Raw genomic sequence first — 22,562 nt, 5'->3', positions numbered from 1 at the left:
TTCCCTCAAACCAGTGATTATGCTTTGTGTCATTGCACGCCTGTATGTGCACCCACTCACCCACACACACACCCACCCACACACACCTACACACATGCACGTGACACACACGTACACATGCGCACATGCACACACACATGCACACACAACCACACATGCATACACAACCATTTCCATACGTACACACAGACACACACACACACACACACACACGCGCATGCACTCACAACCATTCCCATGCGCATGCGCACTCGCATTCGCACAACCAACCGCAACCGCATGTACCCAGACAGAGACAATCACACGTCATCAGGCACGAGAGGAGCTCAACTTACAGAGTGGGATCAGAGTCTTTGAAAGGCAAGTCAGAAAAATGAGAGGATCATTCTGCTTATAAATGAATGGAAATGATAGAGCAGTGCACGGAATAACACCACTGGCAGGAATAAGGATATGGTGGCACACTGATATAATGCTGGTGCTGCTTCAATGCTACCACGACTAGAACAGGCGCACGATTCTAAACGGCTAGAGATTGTTGTGCTACTAACTAAGGTCGAACTTACTCTATAATATTATACTGCACGATCGGGGTGATAATTTTAGAAGGGGATGAAGAACACAGCGAACTAGAATGTACTGCTATAGATCTAGGCAGAACTAAAGATGCAAAGATGATAGAGATCAGAGTACGCACGCATAAACACACTATGCTGATGAAACCAGGTGAAAGAACTACACGTGCAGAAACAAATCGAAAGGATAGCAGAGCTTGCCCTGAGAGAAAGGGACGGCTATGAATACTGAAATGGTGTCAATACAGATCGGTGATCAAATGAAAGCAAGTAAAGCATTGACAACATCCACTAAAATGCCAGAGGTGGCAGTGAGAAAAACTTTGGCGTAGCAGCCTCGTGTGGCAGCACACAAAAATCTAGTAAGCATATGCCACTGGTGTCAAGCTAATGTGTCCAATACATATACACCCAGCACTCTAAATTCTATGACGGGACGGGGGACATGAGAATGTAATTTTAAACATGTATGGCATGTTCCAACTACTCAAGGTCTGCAGGAACATGAGAACGAGCTGGACGAACTGAATGCAATTCAGCACAGCAGCTATTCACATCTAGCGGCACGAGACGCACCAACCTGGCAGTACATGTAGTAGTAAAAAAAGTACTGGGCAAGTGGTGTGCACGTGTCTGGGTGGTTGAAAAGTGACGGTGGAGCCCCTGTGACGGCCATGGCTGCAACAACCAACCGTCACAGGGTATAAAACAGGTGGGGAAATGCTCAGGTAGACGCCAACACCAACGACAAAGCACCTCAGAGGAGGCAGGCGGTAGAGAACAAGAAAGCCAGGACGTTGAATGAAGACAGAGTGACAGGACAAAGGACAGTGGTGCAAGTCATTACCAGGTGAGTAAATCCGTATCAAGACGGGGAAAGTGATAAAAAAGGGACCCAAAAATCAGCGGCCAGTTGGCTTGATGCTGTCAAAGCACATGCGCAATAAATCATCGTCATCGCCATCACCATCATCCAGAGAGACGTTGGCGAGGCTATCATAAAACTCTTGGCTGTCATCATCAGCCACCTCAGGGATGTCTTCATCATCCTTGTCGGCAGTATCGTTGACGAACAATCCAGCCGCATTTAAGTCACCAGGCAAACAATCCAGACTTGACGGGAACACTTTCTCTTCAGACCAGTCTTCTTCGGACCAGAGAAACATGGCCGACTCAATGTTATTGGCATTGTTCTGCATCTCCTCCATAGCCTACAAAAGTCAAACACAAGGTGTGATAGTGACGACAACAGGGTTTCAACGAACTGCAACCTATAAGAGTTACGGTAACAAGAGAACGCTGAGTGAACTCCTCGAATTTCCAACGGATCAATGCAGTGTGCCTATAAAAAATATCTTTGACGGCGATGACATTCCTGCTGATGCAGAAAAGTCAGTCTGGGGCTGTGATCTTTGGTCGCATCCCGCTCCCGATCCATTGGATCCTCTCAGAATCAATTGATCGCTTTTATTCACACTGCCACCTTTACCTCCCTGACGTAGGAAAAATGGTGATCGAAAAGTCCAGGGTTCGTACGCGCATCTGACAGAAATAACATGGTACAACCCGTGTCCACAGGTCCACATCAAACTCCCGATCTACGTAATCTGGCTATATTTGCCTACCAAGCATTCAAGCTCTGCACATTCTCAACAACAACGAACCGTACTCGTGACTACTGAATTCCTTCTTAGCAGCTCCACAATATCTACTTCACTAGTGAGAGTTTCGTACTCGAAACAGCTGCATGAAGGAATTCAGTACCGACGGACGTGTCGCTTTGCTGGTGGTGTGCTGTGGGAACGTGTCGAGGTCGGCTGGAGAGCGCAGTCATGGTGTGCTGTGGCAACGTGTCGAGGTTGGCTGGAGAGCGTGTGCTGGATGATGAAAAATCTGTACAGGGCCGAATGCTGCTGCTGCTTACCCCTGTATTTAACATGTGCGCAATACGGGAAAAAAATGCTCCACAAAATGCCAAAGACACACAGCTAGACGACCCATACGGGAGGGGAGGGAGGCCTCACACACGTGTGTTGACAGCCGTGACTTGTGTGCCTGGACCTTGGGGGTTTCAAGCCCCCCTCCCCAAGCTCATCCACCTGACTCGTGCGATGTACATCTTGTCCTGCGGTGTGCATCTTAATCCCTCGAATGCCTGCCCTGCACCAGTCCAATGGAATAGTAATGCGAGGCGTATGTATGTGAAAGGTGCCACGCACACGCACGTCAGCATTGCAGTTGTGCTTGGCGAAACCCGGCGACCCAAAGTGCACATTCGACATACCGGACTTGCAACAGGGACGCCCCCCCCCCCCCCCCTGACACCCTGAAAGTTCTACACGTGCTGCTGAGTATAGGCCAGGGAGTAGTAAAAATATGGTATTTCACTACTCCCTGATATAGACGTACATGTACATGATTGTACGGTGCTGCTCAATGAAATTCATTCGAGTCACTCAAGTACGCGCTGGGCTTTACGCAGCCCTACAGTCCATTCAGAAAAAGATGGACTTCTAGCTTTTGGCCATAAATGGGTCAAACTGTGAGTTTTTTTAGAATTTTTTCTGCAATCCCCTATGGAGTCCTCTTCCAATTATGTTTCTGAAGTTTTTCTGTCCAAAAAGCAAGCCATAACAAGAATAGGATTTCGGCCAGGTTTTGCCCCAAAAGAATTGGGAAAAACCATAAAAATTCAGGTCGTTTGACCCCGCCTGCAACAGTGCATTGTGCGGTTCGAACCCCAGTTCAGGTACCCTTTTTGGACCCTTTTTCAAATTTCAAATTCCGCAGCACTGCACTGTGTACGATGAAATCACGAAAAATCGCCAAATACGGGAGCTCGCCAGAGCCAGGGCCCATCTTTTTATGAATGGACTGTAGACATGTGAACACTGGGGCTGGCCGCAGCCGGAATGGTGCAAGGCGCAAACTTGAGTGCCGCGACTGGATTTCATTGAGCAGCACTGTAGCATGTTTGTAGACATGCAGTAATGAAATGACAACTGGTTTAGGGAGCCAGCGTTTCACTTTGGGCCGTATTTCAGCGCAACTGCAGTCATGTACAAAGCACAGACAGTCACCTTACCTTATCAACCTTTTCCTGAACAATGTCCACGGGTCTCTTTGCTTTCTGCTCTGGGACAGCTTTGGCTTCAGCTTTGGCTTCAACTTTGTTCGCCTCTGGAGCAGGTGTTGATGCGGTTGATGGAGCAGTATGCATAGGTTTACAGTAAGCTGGGTGCATAGCAAGTGGAACATGCATTGCTGGATAGTGAATGCCAGGCACTCCAACTGCAGGCATAACACCACCAGAGAATGAAGGAAGTACTGGGATAAGTCCGCGAGGCAAATCCAGCATGCTGCCACTGCGTCCAGCCGCCGCTGCTGCTGCTGCCGCCGCCATTGCAGCTTGAGGATGGCCGACCCATCTTGGTACCGCCGGTGCAGGTATCATTGGAGGTTGGTGCTGCAAGGGTAAGCAGGGTACATACTGAACATTTACAAGTGAGCGTGCTGCAATCCCGTCAGGTCGCCAAGCAGGAGGCAGTGTGGGACGCCTTCGCAGCATGCTAATGTGTGCATCCTGAACATCAGAGAACGGATCCACAGCCAGCTGTGCCAACTTCATGGACATTGGTATATCCATTGGCATTGGCATTGCTGATAGACGTCGAGCAGCAATGTGAGCATCTAGCATTCTGGAAGTTATAGCCGTCGGTGAGCATGATGGGCATGCTGGGCATAATGGCCCAGAGCCGCGCCTCAAAAGAGGCTCCTTCCCGCGCTCTGCTGTTGCCTGCTGTTGTGGCCATGCTGTGTGCTGCGGCTGCGGCCTGGGTTTAGGCACTGGAAGTGGCTTCGGTGGCTGTGGAGACGGTGCTGGCAGCTTCGGTTCCGTCGGTTCTGGCTGCTGCCCCCGTGGCTTGTGTAGTTCTTGCTCTGGCTGACAGCTGTCACTCCATGCTGTCCTCTTCCCTTCTTCCTTTTCAGTGGCCTTGTCAGTGGTGGGAGGGGTTTGGAGTAGCGGCGATTGTGTGCGTGGGACGGCGAACGTCTCGAGAGTCTTGGATAGCGCGATGTCAACAGTCTCTCGAACGCTTCGGATGGCGCCAGGTGAAGATGGTGTGGAGGCCTTACTGCTTTCATCATGTTGCTGAGAATACAACACATGACCACAATACACAGAAAAGAATTTCAGTCAACTTGAAACAATGAACTGAGAAAGTTGTGGACATCATGCAACTGCAATATGAAAGAGAAGGGGATTTGTCGACAGACAACCGCTCTATTCAGTTGCTATTCACAATCTGCGCATGCGCTGCATACAATGAGTGACTGGCCCGAAACGTCAATACTTTATTAAACATCACAATAAAATACCTGCCTGTGCTCCCCCCCCCCCCCCCCCCCGTGCCTCATGATGTGGGCTACGCGCTTGCACTTGAATGTACAAGTGTAAACACTGGGGGATGGAGGTCATAACAATTTTGGATTGGCCGGTGCAACACACCACTCACCACGTCCAGTTTTTCCTCAAAATAGGTGGCAAGCTCTGCGGTGTCGGTATCTGTGCCAAGAACGCAGTGCACACCGCGGCACACACGCAAACCACATACGCATACATGACAGACGGGCACAGACAAGAAGGGGAGTAGGAGAACTAAGTTAAACACTGTGAAACATGCACACAAGCTACAAAAATGGCCCAGTGCTCACTGACCGATGTTATGATGCGAGTAGCTGACATAGCTCTGCATACACATGATCATGCTGAGACAAACCTGGCCAGGAATTGAGCCCAGGATCCCAAGGTATCCGGAGAAGAGAAGGAATACCAGTACATGTACTAGATAGATTGCTGCAGGACTCCGGCGCTGCAATGTAGCTGCTCAGTAGTACATACTTGTAGCTATAATCTAGTTTTTTTTTCGATCTGTGTGATATATTCAGTATACTACAGAGTTAGCAGTCACACACGTGATGAGTAATTAATTACGATTGCAGTATGGATTGAGGAAGGTACGTGCCAAGTACACAAGGTGCCAATTCTGCATTAGACAAAGACTTACCGTCATCGCACACAGATATGAATTTAGGAGTCAGCCGTTGCTCGTTTGATGATGGGTCTTCAAACGTGCCGTCCATTCGCTCACCGCCCATGTCTTGGTTAGATGCTGTCAAGAGAACATGGGAGGTCAGGTATTCAGGTATCTTTGACAAACTGTAATCACTGAAGGCCCGAGGACCTGGTTGAGAGGCACATGGTGATGAGAGCGACTTTCCCAGCTCGTGGCGTGAAGACGAGTCCCACTTCGGATTTGAGTCTTTGTGTGAACACGATTTAGAGCGCATTTGCTTCTGTCCAGGCAGCCCGTCATGTTTTTCGTCTACGCATTCGGAGTTGTGTGGATCAACATCCGAGTCATCTGGGCATCCACTATCAGTAGAGGTGTTTGATGAACGGGAAACTAAACCTAGGGAAAACATATCATTGACTCCATTGCCACCATCATCCAAGTCACCGAATGCCATGTCGTCCTCTTCGAAACTTGAACGAGTGTCCGTGTGGGAGTACATGGAGTCAAAACTGTTATCTCTAGAGACAAAGAGAGAATTAAGTGGGAACGGCTCCTCGGAAGCAACGCTTGCTAGACCCGCCGACAACTCTTCCATGGCCGTGTCCACAAGTTGCGGCTCAGATGGGTCCATGCTACTTGGCAAGTTGGCTTGCACCACAAATACAGGATTAACTATGGCTGTTTGGACTTTGCTTGATGATGAGCTAGCTTTTCTCGACGGAGACGCTTTCCTTCTGAACGAAACCTCGGACTTTTCCGCGGAACTCTGGCTTGATCTAGCGGCTGCTGCAGAGCTGTCGCTCGATACAACACTGTGCTGCTTTCCCTTGCCGTGAGATGACCGTGAACTGCTGGACTTCTTTGCAGGTGCAGCTGCTAATACTGCAGTGGCAATGTCCTGGGATTTTCTTGTTGACACGCTGGGTTTGACTTTGGCAACCTTGCTGGCTACAGCCCGGTGGTCTTCGTTCTTGTTGGTGTGTTGCATGCCAAGCTCACCGCCGGCAGGCCGTTCGCTCTCCGGGCTGCTCTTTGGCTCGCGTGACACTTGCGCACTCAGGTTGACCTTGGGAAGCTTGTACCTGGGCCTCTTCTTGGCCGGCCGGTGGAAAAACCTGAAGGGAGCGGTATGTGCGAGCACTGTGAAGCACGCTGTGTGAAGTGATCCCCTTGATAGCAGATCGGCTACCACAAGAACAAGTGCGACAGCAATGGCCACCATAATATGCGTCTGATGCAGAAGATCAGTGAGAATAGCATCTGTTGCAACATCTGCCTTTGCCTCTCGATCCTTGCTTTCCTTAGCATCTCTAAAGGTCTTGCATTGTGTCGACACCTCGTATGGTAGGACAGCGGACACTCTGTACGTAGAGCGTACGCCCGCCTTATCCAGGACATGTATGTCATGAGCATCGATTGGCTGGCTATAATTAGGAGTGTACCTACAGGTGGAAAATGACAACAACGGTGACAACCACAAGAACAAGACCAACCGCAACGTTAGTGGTAGCGTATTTTAACACAGTTAGCTGTGAAAGCATTCAAACATAAAGAGGTTGTGTATTCAGTAACATCCTACGCTGAACTAGGAATTCAGGATTGTTACATGTACATGCATGCTATCAAGAGTGCCCAAGAGTGGGCAACTCAGTTGAGCAAGAGTGGCGCCTGTTCTCGTGTCGTAAGATGCAAAGGGTCGACAGTACTTCGCGTACTGTAGACCGCATACCCGTTGGCGGGAACACGGCATTGCCGTCATGCACCCTACGGGGAATGAGCGGCAAGGGCCTGCGGGCGAAGGAGCGGTAAGAATCAAGGCGGCAACGATGTTACGCGACCCCAGCAAGGCCGACGTACGAAGTCATAGCTGAATCCCGCAACTTGCTATCTAATTATGTCACTTGGGTGAGCGAGCTCCCTGTAATGCTGTATTCCAATGTACAACTAACTAATATTCTATTCGATCATAACTAATTATATCATGTAAAACTATCCTAGCAATCATATAAATTGCCAGCCTTTTCCAACAGTAAAGATCTTCGATCGCTCCCTTCAACCCTCGTCTACACTGTTGTATGAGCCGTAGAACAGGCGAGCTACGTATCTGCTTGAAGTCAACTATATTGGTTGACAGCCTGGTGCCACTAGATGGATCACCGGCCAGGACACTGTGACCAGGACATTTGGTGCTGTGGCCAGGATCAAGCGATAATGGTAACATTTTAAATGTGTGTGTCCTCTTCTTGAACAGAATGGCGGACAATCATCGACGTACCACCTCGGCACGACCACTGCCGAGACACACCAGCCATCAGCAAGATTTGTTGGTGGCCTTGCAGGCGGGGGCCGCTCATTCCACCTTCGAGTCAGCACTAAGAATCTTCAATCGCTCCCGTCAACCCTCGACTGTCTTGTGTGAGCCGTAGAACAGGTGAGCTACTTATCTGCTTGAAGTAAACTATATTGGTTGATGGCCTGGTGCCACTAGATGGATCACCGGCCAGGACATTTGGTGCTGTGACCAGGATCAAGCGATAATGCTAAAACACGTTCTACTGTGTGTGTTCTCCTCTGAACAGAAATGGCCGGTGATCCAGGACCAGGACATTTGGTGCTGTGACCAGGATCAAGCGATAATGGTAACAACCCAGCACCTATCATCAAGAGTACATAAACCAGAGTGTGCAACTGCGCACATCGCATCTGAAATAGCGCAGTTCATGCACTACATCACCTTGATGAGGTCAGCCAAGCCGCGACTCGTGTACAGCTCAAATTGTTGTGCTTCACAGCCCGGAAATCAGCCACGTTTGCATGATTCTAGACGTCCTGTTTTAGGATTTCGGTGTTTCTGTGTGACTGCGCACGCTCCGTACATCCGCTGTCAAATAAATTCACCCGGCTGTCCGTATCAAACCCCCCGAAATCAGCACAAACTCAGTGAACTGCACCACCGGGACGGGTTACGCAACTTTTTTACCGTACACGTGACTTACCATGCCGTCAAAAATGACGTACTGCATGGATTACGCTCCCACAGGAACCATCCTGAGTTGCACACTCTAGTTGATGTGCTCTTGATATCACGCACAGTGGTGAAGATAATGTGTACACGTCCGTCACGTGACGTGAAGTTCTGCCGTCGCAGACCCCATAGCTGCAGTGGCACGCTCTTGGGGGCTATGTACTCTTGATACTATTCGCCTGCGAGGGCTGCTGATAATGGTCGACATTCGTCAGAGTCCACTCACCCCAAATACCAACTCAACCAATGCACTGACAATCTACTCATGATTCTTATTCTTTAAATTAAATATACCAGCCATGCCTTTGGTAAGCCGGCCATGATGTCTAGGCATGTACATGACTCTACTTACTTAAGATGCAGCTCCATGGTGGTGTTGGACGGCAGGATAAGAGTGAAGCCGCATTCGTCGAGAACCAGGCGCCTGACAGCACACTGCCTGGGACTGGTTGCACCCAGCGATAGAGAAATATTAATAGGCTTCTTCTGAGGATTATACAGCATCAGTGAATGCTGGGTCGTTTGTGGAGGAGCTGCAAGGAGAGATGACAAGGCGTGGGCGGAAACAATTAATTTCTAATCCCCGATCTCCCCTCACACGCACGCGCCCACACACGCACGCACCCCCCCCCCCCCACACACACACATGCACACGTGCACACACACCCGCACGACGGCGAGGACGACAATGCACGGGTTGCACTGCCCAACAGATACAAGCCGAGTGCCACAAGCGCAACGACTGGCGCTAGTGTCGAACCCCCAGGCATCAGCCCATATACACTGCGCTTAAAGTAATCTAAAACAGATGCAGCCGTGACCACATTCTACCACTTACCCAAGCACATTCCACGTGTCATGGGTTTCTGGATGTATATGGGCAACATGAGAGAGCCATTGACCTTAGCAGATGCATATCCATACCTGGATAAACAACACAATGTCATATTCACGCTTATGGCTCGCACAGAATATGATGAATGGCCAACAGTGTAGGAAGCGATTTGCTTCCCGTGATCTTGTAGGTGCAGCATACCTTCAGGGGGGGGGGGGGCTTCAACTCTACTTCGAAGTGGTTCCTGACCATGACCAAGTGGCCACACCACATACCATAAAAACTTCGTCCTGACCATGATCTATGTCATGTACATGTCACTGGCTGTGCAACCAGCCACTCTACAATTTATACGTCAGTGATAACAAAACATCAGAAAAGCAGAACACAGTAGGTACATACTTGGCTAATTCATTGGTCTTTAGTTGCAGTGAGGTCATGACCAGATGCTTGGAGCTGACCGCTGGCAGTTTCTAGAAAGTACACGACAGCAGAAAAATGAGCCAGAAGGTAAAATAATTTAATGATAGCTTGCATGCCGTCCTACCGGTAGGACCACGGGTCCTACCGGTAGGACCCAAGAAATCGTGCTGCAAAAGTGCTTTTGGTTGAGAAAATTCTTGAAAAAATTGTTGAGATGAGGTCTTTGTCAGGCAAAGTAATGGCGCAAAATGCAAGACTATGTCCAGTGCATTGCATACGCGCAATTTTATCAATTGTCAAAATGGCCGCACATACTCCTGTCGGAGCGCTAGCAACTCTGTCCAAAGTGAATTTTGACCTTGGCACATCAATCGTGGTGAGGTACTAATGTTTTTATTAGTCTGCCAAGGCAGTGGAATGCATAATTCCATACACCGTTTCCATGGTTACCATTTGCTGTTACCATGGAATTTCGTACTATGCCTTGTGCGATCACGTCTAAAATTTGTGGACTCCTTCATTAGCCCCTGAGCAACAGTTTAGGGTCAAGTTTTAGGTCAATGTTAGAACAGAGGCCATGCAGCATGTCTGTGTATGATGGTCCTACCGGTAGGTCCTACCGGTAGGACCGAGGTCTATGCAAGCTATCATTAATACTAAAAATTAATGTCAAAACAGCTCAGGATGGTATGGATCTATAGTGATTGTTACCGGTATGCACCACAAGTGTACAATGCTCAGCACACGTCATAAATAGTAGCACACAGGTTGTGTAGAACAGCCATAGCAAGCTATCGCGTACTAGAACTTCTGCGGCCTGGCCAGTAGTAGGAATGCTTCTCACGTGGGCTTCCAAGGAAAAGGTCAGAGAATCCTGCATTAGAGAATTACAATCTGTCAAAGCACAGGCATCCCCACACAGGTACCTTAGTTTTCTTTTTCTTCTTCTTGGATTTCTTCTTCAGCTTTTTCTTTTTACTCTGCAGAAGAGGAATAACAAAAAATAATCGAAATAGATTGAAAATTCAGCTTGATGTGACTGATCAGGCATGTGCAGTGCTGCCAAACAGTCCCATTTTTTGGACAGTGTCCAGATTTTGAAGGCTGTTCCGAAAACCGGTCCGAAAAAGGACACGTCCGAAAAGCAGCCAAAAGTGTCAGGGGCCAGTACTTTCCAATGCAGAAGTCCTGTATTTTCACTTTTGAGCTTTTAACAATCATGATGCAGGTGCTGGAAATGAATACAGAACACTCATGCATTACAAAATTCGTGACAAAGTCCGGGCGCCATATCGGTTACCATGGTAACGAAGCAAATTTTCCTCCCATTTTGGCTGATAATTTTCAATTTCTTGAAAAAAAATGCTGAGAAGTGAGAGTAAAAATGTGGCCAGCCGTATAGCGGTAAGGGTGTCAGATTTGGGGCGAAAATTATTTGGCAGCACTGCATGGCTTGCAATGCTAGTGTCATGATCCGGATTGGACTCGTCGCAAAAGCGACCATGCATTGAGCTTCAGTAAACCAAAAGCTGAACTCCGAAATTATTCTAGAGTTCCATTAGAACCATGATTAGTCCTGCGAGGGATTTGGCACTTTCATTAGTTGAGCAATCATGGCTTACATCTCGTGGCAGAGGGCCACCAAGTGGTGTCGTACATCGACGACACCTTCAGTACAAGTCGTCAGCGTCGTACTCACTACACTGTTGAGCTTGAGGGGACCACGCTTAGTCCTGCAAGGGATCTGATACCCTTGTTAGTTGAGCAAGAGTGGCGCCTCTTCTCGCGTCGTACGGCGCAAAGGGTCTGCAGTACTGCACATACTGTAGACAGAAGACCCCAGGCCCGTTGGCGGGAACACGGCGTTGCCGCTTTGCAACATACGATGATTGATAAGAGGTGTAGCAAGAAGGACCCATGAGTGTGTGTGATCTCCGGTAGCCTAATCGGTAGGGCACTGTCCCGGAAAGACAGGGGTGCTGGGTTTGAATCCCGCTCGTGGATCCTTCTTTTGCAACATTGGCGCCCAACGTGGGGCTCGAACCCACGACCCAGAGAAGTCCCCTCCGTCATCTTTTAAGCATTAATCTCCAGCTGAGTGTTCGTCCTCGCTGTCGTAGTACCCTCTGTCACTCCTTTGTTTTTTTGTATTCTGCAACCACAACACCCTCCCCGGCACACAACACCACCACGCCCACTAATGCCACCGGAGGATGCTCGCCGGACGATTGAGCGATGCCGCAACACACGCCAGACCCGCCGTCGTCGAACCCCCGCCTTCATCGCCAGGTCTCGGCGACGGGCCGCAGCTCGCCTCCAACAGCGGGCCCGACCCCGGGCGATTCCTCCCCCACCGACCACACCTCCACCACCACCGCCACCGTCGAACCCGTCGGGCCGGTTCGATCGCTTCAGCCAGGACCCAGAACTGGTTTCGGAGGCCGACTGGTCCGATGCAGAGTAGGATCCACTGTAGAGTAGTATATTTAGAATAATTAATTGCACATGTGGGTATCTGCGGAATGAGTGCATGTTTGACTTGTATGTGCGTAGCGGTGTACGTGTACGTATATGTGTGCTTGTTACAATGCATGCCTAATTCTTAGTATTAGGCCACACTGAAGAAGGTCTGTGGTTCGACTCACCCGACCGACCGTACATTTTTCAGCCCGACCGTAACTTTTTTTCGGCGGGCTGTCGTGTGACTGACGTACGTGGACTTAACACGTCCACGTCTACGTGCTGTGCAGCGTGAGTCTGCGGACGCAGGCGGCTCCTTTTGGACTTGACTTGTAGTTGTACTGCAGTGCAGTGCAGTGAGTGGTACGACTGCTGCCTTGTGCTGGTAGTAGAGTCTACTCGATACGACCACCGGCAGACTGGCGAGACTTATTTTGAAGTGACCGTCCGGTTGAGAGTGATTGCCTCGTTCCAGATTAAGGACGGCCTTCTGTTTTGGGATGAAGGACAGACGAGATTGCACTTTCCTCGTGTATTGGGAACGATATTTCACCTCTACCGGTAAGTTGCTGCTCCATGTGTGCAAGCACAGGAAGCGTCGATGGAAAAAGCCCATGTATTCGTGCACGCCGACACCAAACTAGCAATACATGTACCGGTACATTGTACAATTTGTACTTCGAAGTAGTTCCCGAACTTACTTTCAACTCGCATCGTTCTTCATTTGCTTGATGATTTGGACAGTCAGAGTCACCGCTTGAAGTTATTCTCTTCTCGTTCCAGAGCTACACAATGTTTCAAAGTATTAGCCAGTGATCCCTTTATACAACATGTATGGCATAACACTGCGTAATAATGCCGATGTACTGGGTGTCTAAAGGCAGTACAGTGTATTTACATGTACTAAAAACTATATTAAAAAAAAAAATCCGCCCGCCCGCCCGCCCGTAAAAAAAATGTCCATGTTAGTCGAACCACACACCTTCTAAGTGTGGCCTTATCAATTTTTTTTCCTAGATCGTGGGGACACGATTTTTGTTCCCCACGGGGGGAGGTAATGTTATACGCATCCCATATTTGGATCTCGACCCCGGCATGATTCATACACACTCCATTACCCCCCCCCCCCCCCTACCCCTGCACACAGTAATTCATACACACTCCATTACCCCCTACCCCTGCATGCAGTAATTCGTACACATTCCATTACCCCCTACCCCTGCATGCTGTAGTTCATACGCACTCCATTACCCCCTACCCCTAGCCCTGCATGCAGTAGTTTGTACACACTTCATAACCATAATTTGACCCATTACCCCCTACCCCTAGGCCCTAGCCCTGCATGCAGCAGGGAGTCGTGAAATATTTTACGACTCCCTGGCATGCAGTAGTTCGTACGTACACACTTCATAACCATATATGACCCATTTCCCCGCTGCCCCTGCATGTAATAATTAGTACCATACACATTTGTAGCCCGTTTTCCCTCCTTCTGCCCCTGCACATAAAAACCACCGTACAATTGATCTAATTACATCCCTTTATAGTGTACATAGTCGGGCTATACACATAATAATGCGCGCCCAGCTAAATGGGCGCGCTCATGCATTGCACCGTACATTTTATTGTAGTTCACATAATATTACCAAACTTTCCATAATCTAGCCAGTAGTCGAATCCTTTCCCTAATGCTGGTGTCAATCTGTCCTCGTCCCGTGAGATATACGACTCTCAACTATAATAAACTGGTATCTCTGGTGGTCTGGTGTGAACCTAACAAAACCCTATTGATAACATTGGCGCCTGGCAATGGCTCGAACCCACGACCCATCGTACCCCCCGCGAGCTAGGTACGGCGTGAGGACACAGCCTGTTGGGGCGGGGGAGCAGTGTAGCAAGAAGGACCCATGAGTGTGTGTGATCCCCGGTAGCCCAATCGGTAGGGCACTGTCCCGGAAAGACAGGGGTGCTGGGTTCGAATCCCGCTCGTGGATCCTTCTTTTGCAACAGAGGGAAGGGCCCTGAGGGCAAAGATGCTAGAATGCGCCACGGCAACCCGCGGTACGCTGCCGCCAACTCAAGTCACGAAGGTAGAAATACTTGCACAGCTAGAAGGTACGACGTATGGAGCCGCCGAATCCGCAGAGCCAAATACGTATTGACTAATAATTACTATTATCGATGTATGCATAATCATACCTCAAATTATACCTCTAGCAATCACATAAATAGCCATGCTTTGAAAAGAACAAGTATCTTCGTCATTCTTTGATCACTCTCCCTTCAACCCTCTGCTGCACTGCACTTGAGCTAGGAACAGGTGAGATTGTTATCCGCTCGATTGTCGACTGTATTGGTTGACGGCCTGGTGCCACTAGATAGATCACTAGCTATGACACAGTCCTTGGTCAGACTCGTTGTGAAAACGAAGATGCACTGAGCTGACAGCATGTCATAAGCTGGACTCCGCAACACTATTGAGTTCTGTAAGAACCGCTGTTTGCCTACAAAATATACCGTAAAGTCATGTTTAAGAGCCGTGGCTAATAAGACTTTTTTCGGGGGGGGGGGGGAGTTTGTAGCCTTCTATTTGAGACAGATTTCTATACAAGACAGGTATTTCTATGTATGTCAACACTAAAACCAGGCGTATGTGCCGACGGTGCATCTCGAAAATCAGGCTTTAGTTCAAAACAGGCTTTTACACAAGGCACTACGGTATACATTTCGCATTTCTATGGAAACAACTGCAGGAGCTAAGGAAAAGAAAACATAAATCTCCACTACCTTAGTGGGAGGCGTTGTTGATGTTGGTGTAGATGAGGTACTGCACTTCTCAGACTTTGATACCTGAAAGGGCAAAAAAGGACGTAGCATTCAAGACGGGTTGGAGTGTCACAAACACAGTTTGCAGCGAAACCATTGGATTTACCGGAGTATCTGCATCCATTGGGATACCTTCACCTCTCTGAATGGCATCGGCCGTAGCTCCTGCACCATCACAAGTTTTGAATTGCTGGCAGTAAATGCTACACATGTACTCACACCTTCCTTTTGAGCTGGGAAAGCTTCGTCCCATTGCTACTCATTTGTTTAAGCAAGCATGTGCTCCTTTCTCCCAGCAGTAAAAACAAACAAACAACCTTATCTGGTGTGCTGGCGGCCCAGCATCACTTCCATAGGCATGTCATACAAGCCAAGAGCTGCACAAGGCAAACGAGCTACAATATCCGGACCAAATGCTTATGTAGCTCACACAATACACACTACTTACTGCGCCCGTTCTCTGGCAGGATGACGGTGAAATGCTCTGCATGACGCACCTAGAAGCAAAGCAACGCACAAACCAGAAACAAAGAACGTGTGTCGTGACCCGGGTATGAAGGTGGACCTCACGGTAGCAGGTGGCAGATGATCGGTGCACTGACAAGTTGCGTTCGTCGTGTATCAGCATTTGAATCGTGGTAACTGTTCATACTGTAACCTGTATATCGCCGAGTACCTGGAGGGTTTGGAATTTTCTCGCCGGCCAATCAGATTGGTATTGTTTTATCAGGCGCCTTCAACGCGTCGTGAGTTCCCTTCGGGAACGTGAGTTCCCTTCGGGAACGGATACGATAATTTACTTTTTTTTTTTTTCAATGCTGAAAAGTCAGCTACGGCTAAACGTCGCGCTGCATACCTTGTTTCCATGCCATCGAAGGACGTTGACAGGCTCTACAAGAGCAAGAGGAAAAGCCGGGGCGAGCCACGCCCCGACAGCTATGCCTGGAATGGGTGACCGCGCTCTTTGAGGGCGTGGGTCATCCGGACCAGGCCAGGAAAATCTGGAGAACCTGGAATTCCTGGCGGTGATCAATTACAGGATTCTGGGCCGACACATCCGTCAGGAAGAGCCCGAAACCAACGCGCGAAAGAGAAAGAAAACTCTACCAAACTCACGTTCAATAATGGCAGCCAAAATGCTCAGAGAAGGCCGAATAGGGCCAACAGCAACGCACCATAAGAGTATGTATGCTAGACTTTTTACTGGAGCGTTTCAGGGCTGCCAGAAAACTGACGAAGTGGAAAACTAAAAGGGCATTATAATCCCATATGCCCTTTTGGGAAGACAACATTGCTGCAGCTGAATATTCACTTCAGCTGCAGCCCTGCAGTCATAACTGCGTGCATGCCCAATATGGTATTTTTGAAATGTCTATATTAGGGAGTCAAATAATTTACCTTCTTTTGAGCGTTCTAGCATCCTATCACTTGCAGTGGCTACTTGTTCTATTTGGTAGTAATGGGATTTGGTCAATCTTCTCTGCTGCTCAAAGTTTGTCAGAGGGCCCCCGGAACCAAACTAACTAGTCACTGACAGCACATACACGCTACACCCACAATTTACTGTGCTGCTCATGGAAGAACAATGCCCAACTTACTGAGCTTCCGCTGCTGCAGGTGCGGCATCCCTTCGGTGCTGATTGGAGGCAACGGATGAAATGAGCTCCGGCTAAAAATGGGGCCACAGTTGAGAGATCAGAAAAATGCCTTTTGAAATGAGTGGTGATAAGAAGAGTGGCCGATGGACTCACTGTAGCAGTCACCATATACATTTACATGCAAAAACCTGCTGTTAAAATCAATGGAAATATACCAAATTGAAATGCAACCTGTACTACATCAGCACAGCACAGCACCATCACGCTCAGCCACGTGATTTTCGAATGACCAATGAATTGAAAGCAAGATGTGACTAGAGCATGGCTGGCACAACTAGCTATCTAGTCTCCTTATGAAAGACATGAGCTTGAGTGCAACATGTGTCACATGTACTTACTCCCACGTGGCCAGGCGTGAACTTTAAGCGCCGCTCCACCTGGTGGGGTTCACATTGCAAGTTATCTAGCAACAACGGACAAAGAAAAGATGCAGGACCATCAATCCACCAGTGCCACATTGTGCTAACTGCATCTTGGGCCCCGGTTTCCAAGCACATCTGATCGCACAAACTGGCCAAGACGGAACTACCCCCAGGAACTGGGGTTATTAATTTTGCACATTCATTTGCCTCCAGACGCATCAGTGCGAACCTCTGTCCAGAAATTGGTGGGTCTTGTGGCACAGTAGATATCTGGCCACCAAGGAGCCATCTCAATCTACAGGTGCGGCAAGAGAAGCCCCACGCCATCGGCACAGCAGGGCCAACTCCACAGCATGACTAGTGATCACATGGTCCACTGTCTCAGACTATGTACACGCGTGACCGGCTTTATGTTCAGCTCCACCTTTAGTTGCCCCCAGAGTTTATTGAGATGAATAAAACACAGACACGCGTGTGTGGATGCTCTTCGTACTACGAGGTGATTCGTCATTATTTAACACGAAAGTAAAAAAGCCTTCCGTAGGGTTCGAGGTGTGAATCTTTCCATTTCTTCCTCTAAAAATGTAATACTGATGTCCTTGGATTGCAATGTTGGGTTTCTTATTCACATAATCCTTGGTGTTGGGAAGCAGGTGGCAGTTGAAAAATGGCAATTTTTCCGCATATTATTTGTTGTGGTCATTTCTTACCATCATGGTAAAATAGGCCTTAGCAGCACAATTTCAAGTCAGTTTTCAATAGAAGGAGACCCTACGTATCCAGGATGGTCCAGCAAGACTGGATCAAGATCATGTTCATCCAAATACAAGCCAGTCAAGCTTGCATAGCAATAGGTGTATCACCCTGATTTCATGTGCAATTGTGATCAACATCTGTTAGCAAATTCAGTAATTGCCAATGTTTGGCCAATACCAGGGCCAACACACCAACAGTCCTCCTTTCCAGGCGTCGCTTCCAGTATGTAGCTATCATATGCTTCCTCTTCAACTAAATATGTTGTCACTGGAGGTTGAAACCAGCGGCTATGACTCTCTTATACTCTATTTTACCGTAAACATCGCGCACATGCAGACTGAAAGCTCTTGCAATGTCACTTCCTGAAGGAATATCCGTCTCAATTTTGGAGGCGAACTTGACAGAACATTGGCAATGGCAATGGTAAAAAGAAATTTGACGTGACTTTTTGCAGGCGCTGGCAATGAGATATTTTACCGATTTGTTAAGAAATGACCCAATGTTAAAAAAAATACGAATCACCTCGTACTATCAGTTATGTCAACTACTAGTAGTCATAATCATGCAATTGTTAGATTTATCTAATACTGGTTTTTAACCAGTGTTAGGTTATATCAAGAGTCCATTATGGACGCTTGGTTATATCCAGGCGCGTACGCAGGGGGGGTTTCCCGTTGCCCGGAAACCCCCCAAATGTTCCAAACGAGCAACGTTTTTGGGCATATTTTGGTAGGGCGCACGATCGATCTGGCAAGAATGCAAAACTTCAACAGATCGTAACTCAGTCAAATCTGGCTCAAATCCAACTATCCAAATATCCAGGTCGAATAGAAAACTCTCAGCGGTCGGTTGGAACAATTTGCGGCGCGCTGCGAGCAATTAATATCTCTTGAGATAAATCGTTCGTAACTTGAGCCGTGATCTCGCAATTTCAAAAGCGCGCAGTGCGACTCGAGTATCGAGAATTTGAGACTTTCGTCACGCTGATTTGCTCAAATTTGCAGGGGCTTCACTTGTGATATTTTCAAGAGCACGCAGCAAACAAATCGAAACTCTGCGATCAAGAGAAACGAAATCGCTGGAGCAGGACGCGTTTGGGCCTTTGGCCCAGTTTGGGGCATTTTTTCGCACCGTCGCTGCACTCTGTAAAGAGCACTTAGGGTTCCCTGTAACAAGACGGCAACGTCTGTAGGGCCTTCCCTATCAAAATAATAAATTCTACTACTGCTACTACTCTACCGCTATAGCATATAGCGCTGGATACGCTGGATATGTACATGGCTGTACCATGTGTACTGTGTCCTGGCTATCATGTTCGACCTCATTCTCTCCCTGGTACCTTTCCACTTCCAGGAAGCCTAAGATAATGAAGATTGAGTGAGTAGAACTGAAGTAACGTTAGTTATGATCCAAAGAACACGAAAAAATGCATAATTTTGAAAATTTCCTAGGGCTCTTTAGAAAGGGTTAAACGAGTCATTGTTTTTAGTGATTCGGTTGGAAACCCCCCTAGATGTGACCCTGCGTACGCGCCTGATATCATAGTCATAATCATGTACATGTAAGTCTCGCTTGTGAGTATACCATGTACGGTATAATAATAATAATAATAGTACAGTTTGCATGTCACTCATGGAAGGATCATGGGCTTAACGCATCTGTCAATGAAATCCATGCAGAAGAGCCAACAAAAGGCACCTCAATATTGTTAGAACGCATCGCAGTAAGAACAACTACGCCAGCGGTGCACATTTTTCCACAAGCATCAGCCATTTTTCTGTACGGTATGATGACAGCTAGCATACTAGTATTAATACGTTTGCTACAATGCTGGTGATCACAAGCATTGTGGTCTACGGACTACCATGCCATATGGTCTACACATTGAGGACTGTGACTCGCTCTAAAATTAAAACGCGAGTTTCACCGTCACTGCGGTACCCCATTGAAAATCTGACCTGCCTATTCGCACTTCCATCGTTTAGGATCATTGCTGCGAATGAGCCATAACTGGATCATGGAGTGAAAACATTTCGCCTTTATATGACAACATATTTCCGAACGGGAGACGGGGCCGCTTTTCCACAGAAGCCAAACGGATCATCGTCCCAGACAGTAATCAGGGAGTACGACTCCCTGGTTGTAATACCCTCCCGAACGTCTCGAGCATGCAGTCATAATTACATCGAAGTTATCATCCATGGTGAAGCGTAGGTCTACGCTATACGGACCACATGTTAGATACGGTGAAATCACGCACCCCGTGGCCAAATACACACATTCACTCATGCACACGTGGGACTGAATTCTGAGAAGAAAGCAAACGCATCGAAAGTTATCTCTGGAAGCCGACACAACGCGAAATGTTCTAGCTGCTTCGTAAGGAACGTGGACGAGACAAGTAAATTAGATCCGCAAGCCACGAGGTCTACAAAGTCTCCCCCAAGAGCACAAAATAACATGATAATTATATTATTACAGCTTTCAAAGCACACATGTTAATACACTCGAGAGAAGACCCAGAAGCGAGTGATAGATAAGTGGGCAAATTGGTTGGCAACCGTTCTCCTCCCAATTCTAGCAGTACCCACAAAGTTGAAACTAATAATTCACTTACCTGAAGAGGCACAGATCACAGCTGAGTCGTGATTTGGCAAAGCCAAAAAAGCCAAACACACCACAGCGAAAATTTCGAACGGGTTCATGATGGAAGTTGCGGTGCGGAAGACACTAAAAACTGATCGGAATGTGGGGTCATTCTCTCTCCGCGAGAAACAGCCTAGCAAGCCATTATTATCCTAGTCTGGAACTGAGACTCATAGCAAGACAGCTGCACCTCAACGATGGAGATAGCTAACCACACACCTTTAGGTGCCTGACCACAAACAGAGATATTCTACTCTGGCCAAGACACAAGAGGCGTCTGTTACCGTAGAGTACCGGTTGTAGAGCTGTGAATCGACACCGCGTACATCTCCACCTGTGGACCCTTGCACTGAAGAGGTAGAGTTGTGCTAGCTTCGTGCAAAGCGATATGACGCAGAAGTCCTCTTTTTGCCGAGATCATGCAGACAACTCGACGATATCGCGGTCTGCGATACGGAGACCACAATCATAGCTCGTACTCGTAGATCTACTCTGCCCATATACCGGTATGCCAGGGAGGCATATATAGCAGGGAGTAGTATACGACTCCGTAGCTGCTAGCTGAGAGCTAGGGTACTACTTTTTAGTTATAGAGTACTGTAGGAGTGAGGTACCTGGTGGTGCAAGAATGAGAGGGGGTGCGAATTCGCCTGCTCACCTGAGCAGAGGAACCAAAAAAGGATCAGTGGACTTTTTCCGCTGGATACATGTTCCCATTTTGCGCACTGATCCTGGCGAGAGGATCTACAAAAAGCCGCTCGATCAGGTACGATCGATGTGGCTTGGATCCAGGGAGTCGTAAAATATTTTACGACTCCCTGCTTGGATCATGGACGGTACAACTTTTTCCGGGCCTTCTCGACGGCATTTTGAGGCTACATACACGACCAATCATTTTGAGGCTCGACGAGAATGTTTTTCGTTGAGCTTCTGCCCAGTGCTAGTGCCTCGCCAAGTTAGCTGGTCTTAGGGTTGTTGTTTTCTGTTGGCTTCTTGGAGAATGTTCTCTCGGAAGACGAAGAAACGTGAAGAAGACCATAGCGTTAACCTAAGTGCGTGCGCGGTTGTGTTTGGGGTGGGGCGGCTGCTATTTTGACCAAGGGGTTATTTATCACATCATGTACTGACCAAGGGTGCATTATATGCTCCCAGGTAGCAGCTCAGCTTATTACCAGGGAGTCGTCTGTGGTATTTACGACTCCTGCATGCTTATTACTCTTGCAATACTACTTTAAGAAGGGGGGGGGGGGTCAGCGCCCTCCTACTCACCCCCTACTAGATCCTACTAGTACTCTGCAGATCTGATTGAGCCCCCCCCCCCCCCCCCGTGAAAAAGTGGTGCCCCCTATTGGCATGGCCTGGGCTGCATTCGATTGTAGAAACTGGATCCCGATCCCCGCCGACCAGATCACTTCGATTGGACGGATACAATCGAATGTGCACAACCAAGAGTTCATAACCAAAGGGGGGTTATGAACTCTTGGCACAACCGATAATCCGTTTCAAGGCCTTTAAAACCGCGTTGCTACAGCTCATCCCGTAGTACTATAGTATCTGTACGAATTGTGGTAAACTCTTGACCTAGTGTACGCATATTGGGAGTTTTGAGTACTAGTAGATATGAGTCGTAGACCCACCATTAAAATGAATCCGTCGAATCCGTCTCTGGGAGGTACTCGTACATGGTGGATTCGTACAATCGAATACGCCCCTACTCATTTGTCGATTTCGTGTTTTTTTTAATAGGGGGTCGACGACTCCGAGCATCTATCCGTTTTTGTTTCGCTCTGTAAAGAGCACTTAGGGTTCCCTGTAACAAGACGGCAACGTCTGTAGGGCCTTCCCTATCAAAATAATAAATTCTACTACTACTACTACTACTACTCCCTGATGCCATTCAAAGCAGGGAGTCGTCAAA

The 22,562-nt window shown here is 48.1% G+C and overlaps 1 protein-coding gene across 1 annotated transcript; it reads right to left on the bottom strand.

Moving 5' to 3' along the window:
• Positions 1-326: 326 nt before the first annotated feature.
• LOC135804413 (uncharacterized) lies at positions 327-20,884 on the bottom strand. Its single transcript, XM_065318279.1, has 13 exons — positions 20,616-20,884; positions 17,219-17,283; positions 16,821-16,891; positions 15,671-15,719; positions 15,184-15,246; positions 10,863-10,916; positions 9,916-9,986; positions 9,517-9,602; positions 9,031-9,211; positions 5,645-7,095; positions 5,093-5,142; positions 3,661-4,728; positions 327-1,786 (listed from the first exon to the last, which is right to left on the bottom strand). Exons 1-13 carry the CDS (start codon positions 20,701-20,703, stop codon positions 1,478-1,480), a joined length of 3,606 nt encoding a protein of 1,201 aa, XP_065174351.1. The 5' UTR covers positions 20,704-20,884; the 3' UTR covers positions 327-1,477.
• Between the last annotated feature and the right edge of the window lie 1,678 nt (positions 20,885-22,562).

Source organism: Sycon ciliatum, chromosome 1 (genome assembly GCF_964019385.1).
Source record: "Sycon ciliatum chromosome 1, ocSycCili1.1, whole genome shotgun sequence".
NCBI lineage: Eukaryota > Metazoa > Porifera > Calcarea > Leucosolenida > Sycettidae > Sycon > Sycon ciliatum.
This window is presented reverse-complemented; position numbering and strand designations above follow the sequence as displayed.